Source organism: Gekko japonicus, unplaced genomic scaffold (assembly GCF_001447785.1).
Source record: "Gekko japonicus isolate JY-2015 unplaced genomic scaffold, Gekko_japonicus_V1.1 scaffold1907, whole genome shotgun sequence".
NCBI classification, from domain to species: Eukaryota; Metazoa; Chordata; class Lepidosauria; order Squamata; family Gekkonidae; genus Gekko; species Gekko japonicus.
Genome location: NW_015177071.1, coordinates 237389 through 256050, shown reverse-complemented (window position 1 = coordinate 256050; position 18662 = coordinate 237389). Strand labels below are relative to the sequence as shown.

At 46.5% G+C, this 18662-nt stretch overlaps 1 protein-coding gene across 1 annotated transcript in view; it reads right to left on the bottom strand.

Annotated features, from left to right (window-relative positions):
• Positions 1-18662, bottom strand: part of LOC107124723 — a 35229-nt gene that overhangs the window by 3502 nt on the left and 13065 nt on the right. Inside the window, exons 7-15 of the mRNA XM_015428221.1 lie at positions 18355-18479; positions 17291-17361; positions 15468-15579; positions 12476-12629; positions 8452-8527; positions 7015-7090; positions 5228-5276; positions 5011-5128; positions 3611-3730 (exon numbers count right to left, since the gene is read on the bottom strand). Coding sequence (XP_015283707.1) covers positions 3611-3730; positions 5011-5128; positions 5228-5276; positions 7015-7090; positions 8452-8527; positions 12476-12629; positions 15468-15579; positions 17291-17361; positions 18355-18479 — 901 coding nt within the window. The remainder of the gene's footprint in view (positions 1-3610; positions 3731-5010; positions 5129-5227; positions 5277-7014; positions 7091-8451; positions 8528-12475; positions 12630-15467; positions 15580-17290; positions 17362-18354; positions 18480-18662) is intronic.

The following is an 18662-nucleotide window of genomic DNA, read 5'->3' as shown; positions in this document are numbered from 1 at the left end:
AGCTACTGGCATCAAAGTTGTGAGCAAGCAATTTGGTTACTGCATAAATTAGTTTGCTCTGGAGCCATCCTTCCTGAGCTAAAATGAAAATGTGCGAGCCAGAGGCTAACGAACTGTGAGCTAGCTCACACTAACTCAGCTTAGAGGGAACACTGCTCCCATCCCCTTTGCTTTACCGATGGGCATTTTGATATTGATGTAAAACACTGCAAAAAAGTAATCCTAACACGGTCATATTACGATAGTGTCAAGATTTGTTTTGTACAGTCGTTTTTTTCAGACACACAGAAGCATACTTGTGCCTTAATAATAAAACACTGCACAAAAAAAGACAAATATTGGTGGCTTTATGTTGCTACTCCCAGATGAATAGGATCATAGAATCACTGAGGTGGAAGGGGCCATACAGGCCATCCAGTCCAACCCCCTGCTCAATGCAAGAGCAGCCTAGAGCATCCCTGACGAGTGTTCGTCCAGCCGCTGCTTAAAGACTGCCGGTGAGGGGGAGCTCACCACCTCCCTAGGCAGCTGATTCCACTGTTGCACAACTCTTCCTGTAAAAAGGTTTTCCCTAAGATCCAGCTGGTACCTTCCTGCCCTTAATTTAAACCAGGGCTCTTTTCGTAGAAAAAGCCCAGCAGGAACTCATTAGCATAATAGGCCACACCCCTGACAGCACAGCTCATTAGCACATTAGGCCGCACCCCCATGTTACCAGAAGTGTGGTTATCCAGCCTCACCCACCTTTTGCTTCTTATTCTGTTTACCTTGTTTGTTGTCAAAACCCAGGGCCTTTTTTTGTAGCAGGAACTCCTTTGCATGTTAGGCCACACACCCCTAATGTAGCCAATCCGAATGAGTTTCTGCTGTTGGGTGTGGCCTATTATGCTAATGAGTTCCTGCTGGGCGTGGCCAACTCAGGAGCCAGCCGGAACTCCGTCCCTGTGCGTTCCTGCCCAAAAATAGCCCTGATTTAAACCCATTCTTGCGAGTCCTCTCCTCTGCTGCCAACAGGAACAGCTCCCTGCCCTCCTCTAAGTGACAGCCCTCCGAATACTTCAAGAGAGCAATCATGTCCCCCCTCAACTCCCTCTTCTCCAGACTGAACATTCCCAGGTCCCTCAAGCCTTTCCTCACGGGGCTTGCTTTCCAGGACCCCCCAACCATCCTTGTCCCTCACCTCCAATCACATCCTTTTGTGGGGTGTTTCATCAGTGCACATGTGTGCAGGAAACATCAATGAATTGAGGGGAACTGCAAATATCTGTAAGCCGCCCTGAGCCTGCCTTGGCGGGGAGGGAAGGGTATAATTTAAACAAATAAATGTGGGATCGGGTACCCAACTCCCAACTCTGGACAATGTCCCTTTAACAACAGCACCAGCAGTGAAGAGTTTGGGTGTGATTCTGGATGCCCCCCTTTCAGTGGAGGCCCAGATCACAAATGTGGCCAGGCTGGCATTCTCCTATCGACGCCAAGTCCGGCAATTGGCACCCTTCCTCTCTCGCCCCGACCGAACCACAGTGATCCATGCAATGTTCACCTCTAGGCTAGATTACTATAACTCGCTCTGGGTTGGGCTACCCTTGAGATTGACCCGAAAACTACAACTGGTCCAGAATGCGGTGGTGTGGGTCCTTACAGGAACCCCCTGCAACAGCACATATTCAAGCAGTGCTCCACCAGTTGCACTGGCTCCAGATTGAATACCGGATCAAGTTCAAGGTGTTGGTTTTAACCTTTAAAGCCCTTCATGGTCTGGGACCAACGTATCTTCTGGACCGCCTTTCCTGGCATACTCACAAAGAGTATTACGTTCCTTGAACAACAACAACACACTGACAACCCTGGGACCAAGGAATATTCGCCTGGCTTCAACTGGAGCCAGAGCCTTTTTGGCGGTGGCTCCAGCTTGGTGGAATGTGCTTCCAAAAGCAATCTGGACCCTGTGGGACCCTTGATACAGTTCTACAGGGCCTGTAAAATGGAAATGTACCACCAAGCATATGGGTAAGGTCGGGAGAATTTCCACCGCACAGATTCTCCTACTTCTTCCTTCGCCTTCTCTTCCCCTGGGCATGTTATAGTATTTATTAGGTATCGTCTGATAAATTGTAAATATCTGGAAATTATTGTAAACTGGTATGATTTTAAGTTTATTATAATTTGCTCGTTGTGAGCCCCACGATAGTGGGGGGCAGCGGCATATGGGTAAGGTCGGGAGAATTTCCACCGCACAGATTCTCCTACTTCTTCCTTCGCCTTCTCTTCCCCTGGGCATGTTATAGTATTTATTAGGTATCGTCTGATAAATTGTAAATATCTGGAAAATTGTTGTAAACTGGTATGATTTTAAGTTTATTGTAATTTGCTCGTTGTATGTTGTGACCCAGTCTGAGCCCCACGATAGTGGGGGGCAGTAGGCTATAAATCGAAGAAATAAAATAAATAAATGTGATGCGCACTGGGAACAATAATGGGATAATGCACAAGACCTGAATACGTCGAGATTAGATTACTGCAATGCACTCTGCATAGGGCTGCCCTTGAGAAACATTCAGAAACTTCAACTTATGCAAAACGCTGCCGTGAGGATGTTGACTGGAGTTAGTCACAAGGACCGTATCACTCCTGAGCTGGCCCACCTACACTGGCTCCCTCCCAATTCGTTTCCAGGCACAATTCTTAGGGTGCCAACTCTGGATTGGGAAATTCCTGGGGGTGGACCTTGTGGAAGGTGGGGTTTGGGAAGGGGAGGGATCTTAGGTGGGTATGATGCCATAGAGTCCACCCTCCAACACAGCCATTCTCTCCAGGGAAACTGATCTTGGTAGTTGGGAGATTAGTTGACATTCTGGGAGATTTCCAAGCCCCACCTGCAGGCTGGCAACCCTAGAATTCAAGGTGTTGATGTTGACCTTTACAGCCTTATACGGTTTGGGACCAATGTACTTGCAGAACTGCCTGCTCCCTTAGGGACCCACCTGGGCATTATGGTCATCTTTGGAGGCCCCGCTTAGGGTGCCCCCACCTTCTGAGATTAGGCAGGTGGCAACTTGGGAAAGGGCCTTCTTGGTCATGGCACCAAAGCTCTGGAACTTTCTCCCTAGGAAAGCCAGTGTGGCGTAATGGTTAAGAGTGGCAGCCTCTGATCTGGAGAACTGGGTTTGCTTCCCCACTCCTCCACATGAAGCCTGCTGGGTGACCTTTGGGCAGCCACAGTTCTCTCAGAACTCTCTCAGCCCCATCTGCCTCACAAGGTGCCTGCTGTGGGGAGATGAAGGGAAGACGATTGCTAGCTGTTTTGAGACTCCTTAAAGGTAGGCAAAGGTAGGGTATAAAAACCTCTTAACTGTTGTTCTTACATCTTTGCATTTTAGCTCTGTTTTTAATTATCTGTGTTGGGGGGGGGTTAATGGTTTTAAAAATGTGATCTTATTATGTACGTTTTAATTTGTTACCTGCCATGGTGGTCCTTCTGCATAGAATGATGGGATATGAATTAAAATAACATAAATTAAATACATAAATGAAGGAGAATTCTGAATGCAATCTGGAAATGAGATCATTTGGCACGGTGGAAAATGTTGGAAGCATCTGTAAGAGTTACCTGTTGTCAAGAGCCAACGGCTTTTCCTTGTCATCCAGTAAAATCTTTGGCTGAAGAAAGAACCTTGTGGCCATCGCAACCTGCAGCACCATGAGGCCTACCATAATGCCAACTGTGAGGCTGAAGCAAAAAAAGAGAGAGAGAGTTTTGGTTTGAAAAGATGATCATCAAATGAAAAGGAGTTGGAGTCAAAGAGAGCCCTGGGTCAAAAGGACCTCATAGGCATAAAAGCCAGTTCCTGAGTCCTGGCTTCCTCTGTAGCAGAATCAGCAGCAGCAACAGCAGAAGAGTGGGTTTGTATGTCCCGCTTTTCTCTACCTAAAGGAGTCTCAGAGCATCTTACAAATCGCCTTCTGTTCCTCTCCCATGACAGGCACCTTGTGAGGTAGCCCACTTAACTGAGTTCCGAGAGAACTGTGACTGGCCCAAGGTCTCCCAGCAGGCTTCATGTGGAGGAGTGGGGAATCAAACCCAGTTCTCCAGATTAGAGTCTGCGGCTCTTGACCAGGCTGGCTCTCGGGTGGGGCCTGGAAATTCCCAGAATTACAGCTGATCTCCAGACTATGGAGCTCCCCCTGGAGGAAACCGGCTGCTTTGAACAACGGACTTAAATGTGGCATTATATCCCTTCCTCAGGCTCCACCCCTAAAAATCACCAGGGACTTCCTAACCCAGAGTTGGCACCCTAAGGTGGAACTCAGGTGGGAGAATGCTGAGGTAATGGGAGGGACTGCACCAATTCAAATCACAGGGGGGAAGTCTATGTTAAACTCCCACCAAGTAGAAAACCAGTACAGTACGGAAAAAGAGGTGATTAGAGGAGGAGAAGAGAAGGAGGAAATTGGATTTATACCCTGTCCTTCACCACCCAAAAGAGTCTCAGAGTGATTTACAATCTCCTTCCCCTTCCCCTCCCCACAACAGGCACCCTGTGAGGTAGGTGGGGCTGAGAGAGCTCTTTCGAGGACTGCCCCTAAGAGAACAGCTCTGAAAGAACTTATGACTGACCCAAGGTCACACCAGCAGCTGCATGTGGAGGAGTGGGGAATCAAACCTGGTTCTCCCAGATCAGAGTCCGCGCTCCTAACCACTACACCAAACTGGCTCTCAGGCATACCGCAGAGGGGGAAGCCTACATTAAACTCCCACCAAGTGGAAAAACAATACAGTCAGGAAAGAGAGGGGATTAGGGTTGCCAACTCTGGCAGCCCCTACAACAACTCTGTGAGGTGGGTCATCATCATTACTTTCATATTGTTAACGGAGGAAGGAGCTGAGTGATAAAGGTGGGCCAAAGGCAACCAGGTGAATTTATAGCAGGTGCAATATTTGAACCAGGGACTCCCCAGTTCCCCCTTCTGCCTTTTAGTCACTTGCCCGTACTAGCCAAATGCACTTACATCCCAGTTCCCAAGCCTTTCACAATTTCTAACACTTGGCCGTGTTTTATGAGCAAAACAAAACTGTACACAAGGATCACTCCAAAGACGGTGGACACAATGTGGATGATCAGGTACCCTGAAAAAGAGAAGCCAAGTTGTTTATTAAAAAGAGAGAGAAAACGGTAGCCCCAAGAATTCGCCCCAAACGCTTGCCCCGGCACAGACCTTCACGTACCCCATAAAAGGTATGCGATTTGCCAGCCCGAGTATCTTGCTATTGCTGCCTGCAGGTGTTAAAACGGAGAAAGAAAACAGATTCATCAGCCCTATTCACCCCATCTTGTTCAGCAGACTGTAGTTTATAGCTGAGAAGCCTATTAACATACAGATGCCTCTTTTGGGAGGGTTGGGGATGGGATATAATTTTTTTAATGAAAAGTTAATAAAACATCAAAGTGGAGTGATTATTTAATACTGCCACATTTGGGGGGGTGGATAGACAGACAGATAGATATGCCAGTTGTCGACATTCTGTCACACCCTGGTGTGACCAACAATGAGATCCCCCTGAATGGGGCAATGCACAGAAGCACATTGGTTTCATAATATCAAAAGGCTGAGGGTGGGGATTTAACCCTGACCTGGATAGCCAAGAACTTGGGAGCCAGCTGGAACTCCGTTCCTGTGCGTTCCTGCCCAAAAATAGCCCTGGCCCTGGTTAGTATTTGGATGGGAGACCCTCAAAGGAAGTCCAGGGTCATGACGCAGAGGCAGGCAGAGGCACAACCACCTCTGAATGTCTCCTGCCCTGAAAACCCCACAGGGTCACCATGAGTCAGCTGTGACTTGACAGCAAAAACCCCAACCTTATGTTCTCTCCATTTGTACCTTTTTACTGTCTCCTCTGTAAATGAACGTTTGCAGTTCACTCCGATAAGGGAAGTGCTAGTGACTCATAGTCTTCAGCATATCAAATCTCAAGGTACCTTCCAAACTTACTTAGCATCAGGGTTTGACTAGGGATGTTGCTCCGTTGAAGAATTTGGGGGGGGGGGTTTTGTGCAAAAAAAACCCATACATTTTGGTCAAAACCTGGAGTGTTCCCCCCAATGTTGGAAACACAATGACATCACTTCTGGTGACATCATCGTGGCACACACGCCAGAAGATCTTCAAGGACGAACCAGGAGCCCCCCCCCCACTGGCAGCCAGGTAGGACCTTGGCAACCCTGTTCATTGAGCCCATGTGGTGTACCACCAACACCTCAGCCTGACTGCCTTCTCACTAGAAGATAGAACAAACACCGCCGTTTGGTCCTTTAAAAACAACAAGCAAGTTCTCTTTTGCTCTCAGCCCCATCAATTAACAACATCCTAATTAGCTTTTATGAAGCTGCAGTGGCTCAAGTGGTTAAGACGCTGAACCCCCCCCCACTGGCAGCCAGGTAGGACCTTGGCAACCCTGTTCATTGAGCCCATGTGGCGTATCACCAACACCTCAGCCTGACTGCCTTCTCACTAGAAGATAGAACAAACACCGCCGTTTGGTCCTTTAAAAACAACAAGCAAGTTCTCTTTTGCTCTCAGCCCCATCAATTAACAACATCCTAATTAGCTTTTACCTTGTCTAGAGTGCTTTGATATTAAGCATGAAAGTGAGGTCCAAGAACTGACAGTGAGAGGTCTGGGGTGGGGGTGGGGGGAGGATGAGGTGGTGTCAGAATAGGCAGGATGACGTAAGTGTGAGTTTAAGGTAGGGTTCGCCATAGACATGGGTCTTGAGTAGGAGCTAGAGTTGCCAACCCCTAGGTGGGGCCTGGAGATCTCCTGGAATGACAACTGATTTGCAGACACCCCTGTTCCCCTGGAGAAAACGGCTGCTTTGGAGGGTGGAGTCTATTATGCCCTCCCTAGGCTCCGCCCGCAAATTTTCAGGAATTTACCAACCCAGAGTGGCCACCCCTAGAAGGGACTCAAAGGGATGGAGAGTGAAGCAGCCGGAAAATAAGACCAGAAACTTACCACACTGTGAGAAAGTTTGTAAGAACTCAACGGAAGGAATTGCTTCTCCCCTGCCCACAGTCGCTTCATGTGTTTTCTAGAGAAATTCATTTATTTATTTTTAAATATCAGTTTCAACATTCTTAAAAAAAAAAAAAGCTGGGAACATGCAAGGACTTGCTGGGGTCTATTCAATTCCCCCTCCCCTACTTTTTCCTTTCCCTTTCCTGAAAGCCCCCATAGCCTCTCCTCTTTTCCTGCTTCCTTCTCTCTTTCTAGGTTTGCCGACCTGGAGATCTCCCTCCAAAGCAGCCATTTTCTCCAGGGGAACTGATCTGTCATTCAGAGTTCAGTTGTAATTCTGCATGGTCGCCAGCCCCCACCTGGAGGTTGGCAACCTTAGTTCCCCTGTAGAATATGGCTACTTTGGAGGGTGTGATCTGAGATTCCTCCCCTCCTCAAACCTCACCCTCTCCAATCATGACCCCTCAAAATCTCTAGGAATTTCCTAACCTCGAGCTGACAACCCTATATCCTTCCTACCCAACAGCCAACCTAACTTTCTCTGCCCCTCTGCCTCAAACTCTACCTAGGAAAACTGTGGCCCAGTTGCATGGTGCCGGCCACTGGGCCAGGCCCACTTGCATGGAAGGAACCCTCAAGGCCTCGTGGGGTGGCACCTCACTTTCTCTGTATCCCCCTCCCCACACTTTTTCCTCTTTCTCTTTTCACTGTTTCCCTCCCCCAGTAACCCTCGCGCCCTCTCCTGTTCCCCTACCTCATCCTCTTTCTCAGCCTTTCAGTAGCCTACCTTTTATCTACCTCCCATCTTCAGCTATATTTATTATTAATTTACTTCATTTTTATCCCATTTTTTTCTCCACAGTGGGGACCAAAACAGCTTACATTATCCTCCTCCCCTCCTTTTTATCTAACAACCCTGTGAGGTAGGTTAGGCTGAAAGTATGTGACTGGTCCAAAATCACCCAGTGAGCTTCCACTACAGCCTCCAGGTCCAGACAGGGGTTCCCCTGATTCTGGGGGCTTCAATCCGCCCCCAGCCAGCTGGCCAGCAGGGGAAGCCCTGCCCCCAAGCCCCGCCCCCAAGAGCAACGACTGATCAGGCCACCCCTCCTGCCTGATTTAAACGGCTTCAGCTGATCCACGGGGACCACGTGGCCTGCCGACCAGCTGGAGGGCCCTTTAAGTCTAGCAGGAGGGAGGTAGAGGGGCGGTCGCAGGCGGGGTGGGGGCCACAGCATACGGGACTGATTTTCCCCAGTGAGATATATAGATGATAAGTAAAGAGCTAGGCCTCAAGACTGTAAAGCAAAGCCTGTTCAGCCATGTCAGGTGAGCTAAGGAAAACCAGCGTATGTGAGTACGAAGATGCCCAGACTGTCTCTCCATCCTTCCTTGTGCTTCTGGCAAACTGTCAGGGATAAAGTACAGCCGTACCTGTAGCAAGCCAAGATGTGGAACACGTAGCTGACGCTGGTGAGGCAGGTGGTGAAGGTAGTGACAATCCAGACCTCTGGGGGACAAGCAAGCACCATCTTTGTTTTACTTATTTACTTAGGGAGCTCCTATCACAACTTTGCCATTCAAGAATACCCAAAATAGTTTTCAAGTAATGAAAAGACACCAGCCCTCCCAAAAAAGAATAACGCCTAAAGCTAATCACATAAATGAGAGGAAAAAAATCACTCCTGAGAACATCGATCAAAACAACAATGGAATCAGGAGCATTCTACCAAAAGGACAGAGAAAATCACAGGGGAGATCCATCAGCGAATTACATTTAAAGGCCTTTTTGAACAAATGTATCCTCATATTATGATGGGCAGCAAAAGGGTTGGGGTTAGAGTTGCCAGCTCTGGGTTGGGAAATACCAGGAGATTTGGGGGATGGAGCCTGAGGACAGTGTGGTTTGGGGGAGAAGAGGGACCTCAGTGGGGCATCGTGCCATAAAGTCCATCTTCCAAAGCAGCCATTTTTTTCCAGATGAACTCATCTCTGTCGCCGAGAGATCATTTGTAATCCCCAGGATATCTCCAGCCCCTACCTGGAGGTTGGCAAAACTAGGTAGGATGCCGCTATGCTTTCAAAGTTGTGGAAACTAGAGAATAATGTAGTTCCTGGATCTGTCCCTGGGTCCATTTGGGTCCTGTCAAGCAGACACATACTGAGAGTTCCTGATTCTTAGATTCAGAGGCTTCTGAGGGCCTAATTCAGACTGGAGGCGTGGCACACAGGAAAAGGGGACTTAATTCTTGGCCCCCATCTGGGGTTGCCAGACCTTCCAGTTGAGGCGGGGGTCCCTTGCCACCAGGCCCCACCACCCTACCACCGATCAGCTGGCCTGTGGTGGGGGACTTACCCTGAAAAAGAGCAAGGCCCAGTCGACGTTGCAACAATGTGTCTATGTCACTTCCGACGTGACCTGGAAGTGATGTCATCATGTCGTTGATGTTGGGTCGATGTTCTAGTATATGGGCAAAAACTCTATGGTAGAATATTTGCCCAAATACCAGAGTGTTGCCTGCAGTCACTGCATGATGACATCACTTCTGGGTCACGTCAGAAGTGACAAAGACACGTCACTGCAGTGTCAGCTTGGCCTTCCCTTCTGCTCCCAATAAGTCCCCCACCAGTTGCCAGGAGGGACCTGGCAACAAATGTTCCCTCTAAGCTGAGTTACTGTGAGCTACCTCACCGTTTTTTAGCCTCCAGCTCACACATTTTGTGTCTTAGCTCAGGAAGGATGGCTCCAGAGCAAACTAATTGATGCAGCAGCCAAATGGCTTGCTCACAACTTTAATGCCAGTAGCTCACAAAGTAGAATTTTTGCTCACAAGACTCCACAGCTTAGAGGGAGCATTGCTGGCAACCCTACCCCCATCTTTTCCCAGCCCAAAGAAGCTCCAGGAAACTGCGGTTTTCCCTGGTGGAGAAATTTATTTGTAGCCCAGGAGCACCTGTGTAGCTCACCAGGAACCCCGCCTCACCACTACGGTCATCTTCAAAGGCTCTCTGGTGGGCTCATCAGCCTCATACCTGACAGCGTACATTTTCTTAACAGGGCCTTAACTGCCAATCGTGGACAGGCTCACAGAATGGGGATAATCCTTCCTTGTTCTTTGCCTTTCAATTTTATGTTGCCAACCTCTAGGTGGGGCCTGGAGATCTCCCAGAATTACAATTGACTACAAAGACAAGTTCCCCTGGGTAACATGGCTGCTTAGAAGGGCAGATTCTGTGGCATTATATTCTGCTGAGGTCCCTCAACTCCTCAAGCCCCACCCCTTCTCAGGCTCCACCCTCCGCCAGGAATTTCCCCACCTGTAGCTGGCATCCCTACTGCCCACACCACAGTCCCAAAGTAAGCTAACTTCAAAGGTGTAGAAGCAATAACTCCACTAGTAACTGTCATTTTGAAGATGTGCTATTCCACCTAGAGACACAACTGAAGACATGCAAGAGGAAATGTAAGCAAGTCCCCACAAAGAGCTTAATTTACACTCTTCCCAGGGGTCATAATTCCTGTTGCCTCCTAAGCATCAGGATCTGCAAAAGCTTTTGTTTCTTGGCAAATAGGAAAGGAGGAGGAGGAGGAGGAGGAGGAGGAGGAGAAAGATTGGATTTATATCCCGCCCTTCAGTCGGAGTCTCAGAGTGGCTTACAATCAGGGCTCCCAAGTACTTACCTTGATCCAGCGGGGGATATATAGTTCTTCGCGGGACCATTCCCGTGGGGAAAACACAGGCGCTGCACTATTCTGTCACCCAGACATGACGTAGACACGTAAATAGCATCTTTTCATTTTATTAAAAAAAACATTGCCCTTTATTGAACATTCTAAACATAGCTGTTTTGAACATACGTATTCTCACACTGCTTCATGGAAAAGGTGATTCAGGTGTAGAAGAAGGCCTAAGAAAAAACCCATCATACATTAGTAACAGAATCCAAAATAGCAAACATCACTGAATGTGCAATCAACTTGGGCCCATTGCAGTTTAAAGCCTTTCTTTTCCAGTCACTTGGTCAGAAGGCTGTTGCTTCTTTGTAGCTTGCATATTTTGGTTTTGGAAAATAGAACCCCCAGATAGTATTTTCAGACTTTGGTATTAGAAGAAAAGTAGTTTTTAATACCCCGCTTTTCTGTACCCTAAGCAATCTCAAAGTGGCTTACAATCACATTCCTTTCCTCTCCCCACAACAGATGCCTTGTGAGGTAGGTGGGGCTGAGAGAGCTCTGAGAGAACTGTACCTGGCCCAAGGTCACCCAGCAGCTGCATGTGAAGCTGTAGGGAATCAAACCCTTCTAAGGTATAGGAGGAGAGCACTGGGGTTTGCCTTGGTGCAGCAGGAGTCCTTGGAAGAAACCTGAGCCCAGAAGGAAGAGAGATGAGGGCACGTCTGAGGAGACTCCCAACTTAAGCCTAGCAGCAGCAATAGAGGTTTGCCTGTCCTTCTCCAAGACAATCCCCCAGCAACAATCAATCTGAAGAAGAATTTGGAACTGGGGAGAAGGCGGCAAGGGCTACAGGCCATTCTTCCCACCCCCCATTCCATCCCTCTGAAATGCCACACAACACTGGCATCTGAGCACTATGTTTTCACACATCACACTTAATGTTCCAACAAGCCTCTTGAATTTTCTTGAGGGCACAGGTGAACCAACACCTGGTGGATTGAGAATAAATGTTTAAGTGAATGAACATTTCAGTCACTGTCAGTTTTGTGTTTGAATTACAGATGGGGAAAGGCAAAAACCAACATCATGTCAGTTGTACCTTAGGTCTACGCCAAATGTTTAGAAAGCAACATGAAACACAGATGGGAAAATGCCCTTACTTGGAGAGCCAGTTTGGTGTCGTGGTTAAGAGCGCGGACTCTAATTTGAAGAACCAGATTTGATTCCCCACTCCTCCACATGCAGCTGCTGGTGTGACCTTGGGTCAGTCACAAGTTCTCTCAGAGCTATTCTCTCAAGAGCAGTTCTCAGTCAGAGCTCTCTCAGCCCCACCTACCTCACAGGGCATCTGTTGTGGGAAGGGGAAGGAGATTGTAAGCTGCTCTGAGACTCCTTTGGGTAGTGAAGGGTGGTGTATAAATCTAATTTCTTCTTCTTCAAAAATGTGCTCAAATGCAGCCACCAGTATTGCTTTTATGGCCAGCACACACACGCACACACGGTAAACCACAGAGGTATCAATTAAGGTTGTCAACCAACAGGTGGGGCCTGGAGATCTCCGGCTATTACAGCTGATCTCCAGACAATGGAGATTAATTCCCCTGGAGAAAATGGCTGCTTTGGAGGGTGGACTCTTTGGCATTGCACCTTGCTGACGTCCCTCCGCTCCCCAAACCCCGCCCTCCCCCTGCTCCATCCCCCAAATCTCCAGGGGTTTCCAAACCCAGAGCTGGCAACCTAACCAACAGATAGATTTCTTGAAGTGTGATACAACGCTTGTACCTTCTGTGACATCAATAAACTCTTTCAAATGTTCGACAGCTGACGCAAGTACTTCTGATGCATTCCTGGCAGCTACCAGCATCTCAAAATGCTCCTCCAGAGTGTTCAATGTATGTAACACACGTTTCTTAACGTAAAACTCCATTACGACGAACTGAAGGGTAAACAGATAGGAACAGCTGTTTAGTTACTTTGACAACTCTTATTCCTCTACATTATTTCATGCTCTGTTGAAAGCTGAAGATAACTAAAATACAGAGAAAAGATCTTACAGTGATATTTGACAACTGAATAAAAAGGGGAAACCACAGATTTGAAAGGGATCCCACCCCCCAAAGGAACTGGCAGACATGAAAGAAAGAAAATGGGAGAGAACTACGCACGCAGGAACTTTAGGAATAAAAGGAATAAGAGGGATGACTTGTGAGATAAGGACAACATAAAATGGTAGATGAGGATAATGAAAACATGTTGCGAATCCATAACTTTCAGATCTGTAAATAATACATAAGAACATGAGAAGAACTTTGCTGGATCAGACCAGTGGTCTGGCTGGACAGTCAGGCTTAAAGTACTCCAGATAAATAAAATGTACGCGCTCCATTGCCTAGATTTCCAACAGGTATGCGATGCTGTGCTGTTGCAAAGAATTTCCTGGAATTAAGCATGGTAGGCTTCCTATTCTGTCTTTTCTCTGATCTGTTGGCTCGATAGCTATGGGCTTGGTATTTTTTCCATTGCAATGATTACATTACTGCTGTTTGTCAGAGCTCTTAATGGAAGCTCTTAAAATATTATACTACACTCTTAGCCACTTCAGACATGGGTCTTTTCTATATGGGGTTTTTAAATCGGTTCTGGCCTCATACTGCTTGGGTTTATCCCATTATTTCAGCACACATTTTTGTGCCTTTAGATTTCACTTTTTTTGTTTCCCCCCCCCAGGTTTTTTTCCGGCTCTGTTAAGACCATTTTTACCCCCAATGTTTTTCTGGAAGCCAATCTTGTGTCAGCTTTTTCCTAGTGCGTAATGTTCCTATCAGTTTTCATTGTCCCATCCATTCCCACTCACTTCCATCCCATTTTTCAATGATTGGATGGTTGTCATCATTAAACCACTCCCTCCCCCCCTCCCCCAGACAGTGATTTCAATTTTTTTTAAAGGCCCTAAAATTGTTAGGATTCGTGCATCCTTAAATTTAGCAGAATGCACAAAGCTTCTACACAACGGAAGCTTATCTGGTCTGTGTATGTGCTGAAAAGAACAAAGCTTACATGGAGCCTCTTTTATCTTTTCAAACTAATATTAGTCCTTCATTATAAGGAACAACATTACTAGACAGGAAAGGGTATAGAGATAGACTCCTAATCTAGTCTAACTAGCTAGATGGAGAGAGATGCAGGAAAGCCCGTCCTGCATCCATGATGCCAAGCAGGCCCGTAGCTACAGTGGGGCTTTTGGGGGCTCTGCCCCTTTCTTAAAGGCATAGCCTCACAAGAATTTTTCCTGTAAATGCTTTTTTCAATCTTTTAAAAACATTTTAAAGGCATGTGCACCTTTAAGCAGAGTGGGGTGCTGTAGTTGACTAATTCCCACACTGAGCAAGGGTTTTTTGGAGTAGGTGACTTCTAGGATCCCTTCTAACTCTGTGTCCATAAACTGGTCTCCTTTAAGAGAGTTTTTCTGCCTAAGTGTTAGCTTTCCTGACTATAGAAATCATCACACCCATCTGGTGGCTTGTTCTCAGAATTGCTGCTTAGGCTGGCAGAAGTGATTAACTTGCAGCAGCTGAGAACTGTCATCTAAAGTGGCTGACAGCTTGCAATTTAGAGATCTATCCTGGTAACAGCTTTCTATTGGCTAAATGGCTTTTCTTTCTGCACTGAGAACTTCAGCCCCACACACACAAAAATTGCTCCACAAGCCACAAAACCCTGGCTATGTCCGGATTCCAAAATGGAGAGTCTGGCGATATGTGTGTGAGAGGGTTCCAAGACAGAAGAAAGGAAGGAAACTTTCCCTGAGAATAGCATTCTACACATCAAAGAGGATAGCAGGGAAAACTCTGTGTTCTGACCTCTCTATCTCTCTCTAAGTTTATCGTAACCACCACCACCACCACCCGGAAGTCTCAGGCAGGAGACAGCATACAGTCCTTCACTTCCAACAAAATTATCAGTATAATGCTGTAGTGTTGTAACAATAGTTTAAGCAGGTTCTCTAAATTCCCAGCTTTCATTTTTTAAAACGTAAGTCTTTAGCCCCTTTCCTCACAGAGGGGAGCGCTCTGATGCTACCGATAACCCTCCCTTGAAAATCCTCGTTTTTTAAGCCATGCGTGGAAGAAAATAAACTGACTCCACAATTGTAAAAATGCACAGGGAGGATATATGTGGGGAAGAACCCTGCCCAAACCAATTCCAGTACTTGTGGACTGACCCCCAAGAAAATCAGGAGTAACTTCAGCATGCAGAAAAGGTCGTAATCATAAATGTGGGGTTCAAAAATAATAATAATCAGGAGCTTGGCTCTTTTTAAAAAAACAAACGGGGTGTCTGGAGCTCCCAGGGTCTTTTTTGTTTTCAAAAAAACCCGGTGGTCAGGGCCCTAATTTGCATGATGCAAGGAGAGGGTAAATGAAATCTGCACTTTACACTGTTTTCCTGACCTGAATTGGCCCATGGAAAACTCCCAATACACAGGCAATCCAAAGAACTCACGGCAACCACAAGGATTTTGCAAAGTGAGGATCAGCCCAAACAGAGGCTGCAAAGTGGGAAATCGTATCTTTTAAATGGACTGGCAGGTGGTTTTGTGAAACAGCACATTAATGTGAAGCACATGAAGCATGGCTGCTCAGCTGCAAGAGCTGAGCTCTCTCCCATAGGTTTTTTGGCAGGCAAATGTCACCCACAGAGAACATAGCACTGTGGAATGTCGCTTCTCCACTTGGAACTTCCGAGTCCCAAATGAGAACTCCCGGATACTTACCATGTAGAGGCAGATTATGGCCAGCCCAGCCATGCAGGTCATTCTGCTGGGGAATCGAAAGTAAGGGTCCCATTTGTACACCTTCCGCTGAATCCAGGATTTTGGAGGCTGCCTGTTGGTAGGTATGAACAACATGGCGGGTGCTGGGTGATCACAGAAGGAATGTTGGTTTGTGAGGAAGAAATGTCTCCTAGATCACCCTCAGGATCTCCCTTCTGTCTGATCCCCCCCATCTCACAGAGTATGGACCCAGCTAAGGAGGCGTTCTCAGTAGGTATCTGCTCTCTGCTACAATCCATCCTTTTAGGATTTGATTATCACTGCTTCTTAATTGTCCTCTTCATTATGTTAGCTGTCAGTCAACAAATATATCTTTGCCCCCTACTGAGGGAGGTTAGCTGTTAATCAGGAAACACAGCTCTTAGTCACAGGATTAGATGGGGAGCAATGGAGGGGGGAGTATCTATTGTCCCTATTTACATTCTAGCAATCTACTTCTACACTTCATCTCAAGAACAAGCAGAACAGAGTAGTTACGGGTAAGCAGTGACCCTACCTTCACCCACATCCTTTCCCCACAGATTCATCTCCCCTCCCAGGCTAAATCAGTTTGGGGACATGTGACAAAGTCCACGACCTTCCAAATTTCATAGAACTGTGAGTATCTATTGTCCCTATTTACATTTTAGCAACCTACTTCTACCCTTCATCTCAAGAAGAAGCCGGGCAAAGTAGTTATGGGTAAGCAGTGACCCTACCTTCGCCCAGATCCTTTCCCCACAGATTCATCTCCCCTCCCAGGCTAAATCAGTTTGGGGACATGTGACAAAGTCCATGACCTTCCAAATGTCATAGAACTGTGAGATGTAGGGGGAGATTGCTCATAACATTTCCCAATTCTTGATTTGAGAACGTTTGACAAAACATCTAATCTCAAAATGGATCTTGGTTACAGAATGGCTGCAGGTCCGATCCCTTAAACAATATTCACTGCCTGGAGAGGCAAACTATGGAGGATGGAAGAAAACAACACACTGGCCACTTGCCTCTATGCACTAGCATTGATATGCGTGTATGCTAGACTCAGGACTGATTCAAGAAAGGAAGCCACGACCTTCAGTTTGCAAGACCTGAGCAAAGTTGTCAGTCATAGGTCATTAATTCATAGGGTCTCCATAAGTTGGAAGTGAGTTGACAGCACTTAACTAGTTCTTGTCGCTGTTAACTTAGCGTCCCTAGGGCCAGGGGGGACTAAACGATTCTGCAACTCAGATCTCAGTGCTCTTGGAGGAACATTTACTGCCTGGAGAGGCAACTATGGAGGATGGAAGAAAAGCAACACAGTGGCCTTTTGCCTCTATGCCTCTATGCACTAGCATTGATATGCGTGTATGCTAGACTCAGGACTGATTCAAGAAAGGAAGCCACGACCTTCAGTTTGCAAGACCTGAGCAAAGTTGTCAGTCATAGGTCATTAATTCATAGGGTCTCCATAAGTTGGAAGTGAGTTGACAGCACTTAACATATAACACAAAGATTCAAGATGTATCTGTCTCTTGTCCAAATATTTAACAACCCAGGAGAAGGGGCAAAAAACTTAGGAACTCTAGCACATGTCTCTGTTCACCAACAGTTTAGAAAGCAACTTCCCAAAGGCAGAAAACAGAATACAGACAGTGTTATATCAGGGACATGCACTAGAAAATAGAGATGGTGGCTGGTAATTAAGGACAGTGGGAATGTATGAAATGCTAGGAAGAAGACTGAACATTGGTTGTTCCGGATTGAAAAGGCAAGTGCCTTTGGAACTGAATGATACTCACTGCTTTGGAGGCTTCCTCAACAGTTGCTGGACATAATGAATCTGATGAATCCCAGGGAATGACGTCTCCTCCTGAAAATGGGAGGGGAATAGTTGCTTATTATTCAACAAGCCTGTGATTCGGCGGTCAGACCATAAAAAATAAGGACAGAACTGATCCTCTGAATAACAGAGGGGGAAAGCACTCCCCGAAAATACAGAACCTGATAAGAGTGTCAGGGAGCCCAGCAGCTGTACACCACATATGCTTTATACAAAACTGCTGTGCCTTCTCTGTTTGAGCTAACACCAGACTCATCAAAGCCATATATCTAACATTAGCAAACTTGTTTCCCCTTCAAGAGAATGGGTTTCAAGGAGTTGTGCCCAGCATTTTAGGATAAGGATTTTTTAAAAACCAGATGTAACACTGCAAGTGTTATAGAGGTAATTGGAAAGCAAAGCATCTTCTGTACCCAGAAGACATGGGCTGCGATCGCACACACTAAATAATCCACTTTCAACACACTTTTGAATTGTATTTTGCCAGTTCACACAGTAGAAATCCAGTTGGAAAGTGGATTGAAGGTGGATTGAAAGTGGATTATTTAGTGTACGTGATCGCAGCCATGGATGTATTTTAAGGTCCTGGGGCAACTTCTGTAAGTTTCCAGTTTATGGAGAAAATGGGCAGTGGGAGGTGCCTATTGGCTAGTGTTTGGGTCATCAACATACTTCAGCCATACCTCTGGCACAGTTTTATAACTGTTTTGAAAATGTTGCATACTTTTTGGTGAGGGGCGTGTAAGATGTAGGATGGATATGTATGTGCATTAAATCATACATTTCATTTGAAGATGGATGGATGATAGAAGATAGACAGACAGACAGACAGAAGTGGGATCATCAACCCATCTGAAAGATAAATGGGAGACTGAAGACTGAAAGCTGATTTCATGTTCAACTTGCACACATGTACATGGGTAAGACAAGTAATAAATCTGAGTTCAAACAAGGGTACATAACCCATTCTGGCTGCTATTCAGAAAGTTATCACATGAATGAATGTTATGTGTGAATACTCACAGTTGGAAGACCCAGCCGGAGACAGACCCATAACGCTTTCACCAATATGTGGATAAATCTGCCCAGCAGGAAAACCAGGCAGAGCAAGGAAGGCCAGTAAAAAATGATTGTTTCATATTCCCCCACTACCTGTGCAAAAGAAGGCTTAATTAAAAAGGGCACCTGCCAGTGCTGTAACTGGTCATCGCTATGCTCAAGGCAGATGTACAGCTATTATTCCTCCACACCAAAGTGCCACACTGCATTCTAATTGGCAGAACTTGATCCAAAGCCACCTTTCCAGTTCTGTCTTCGTCTTCACCCAACAA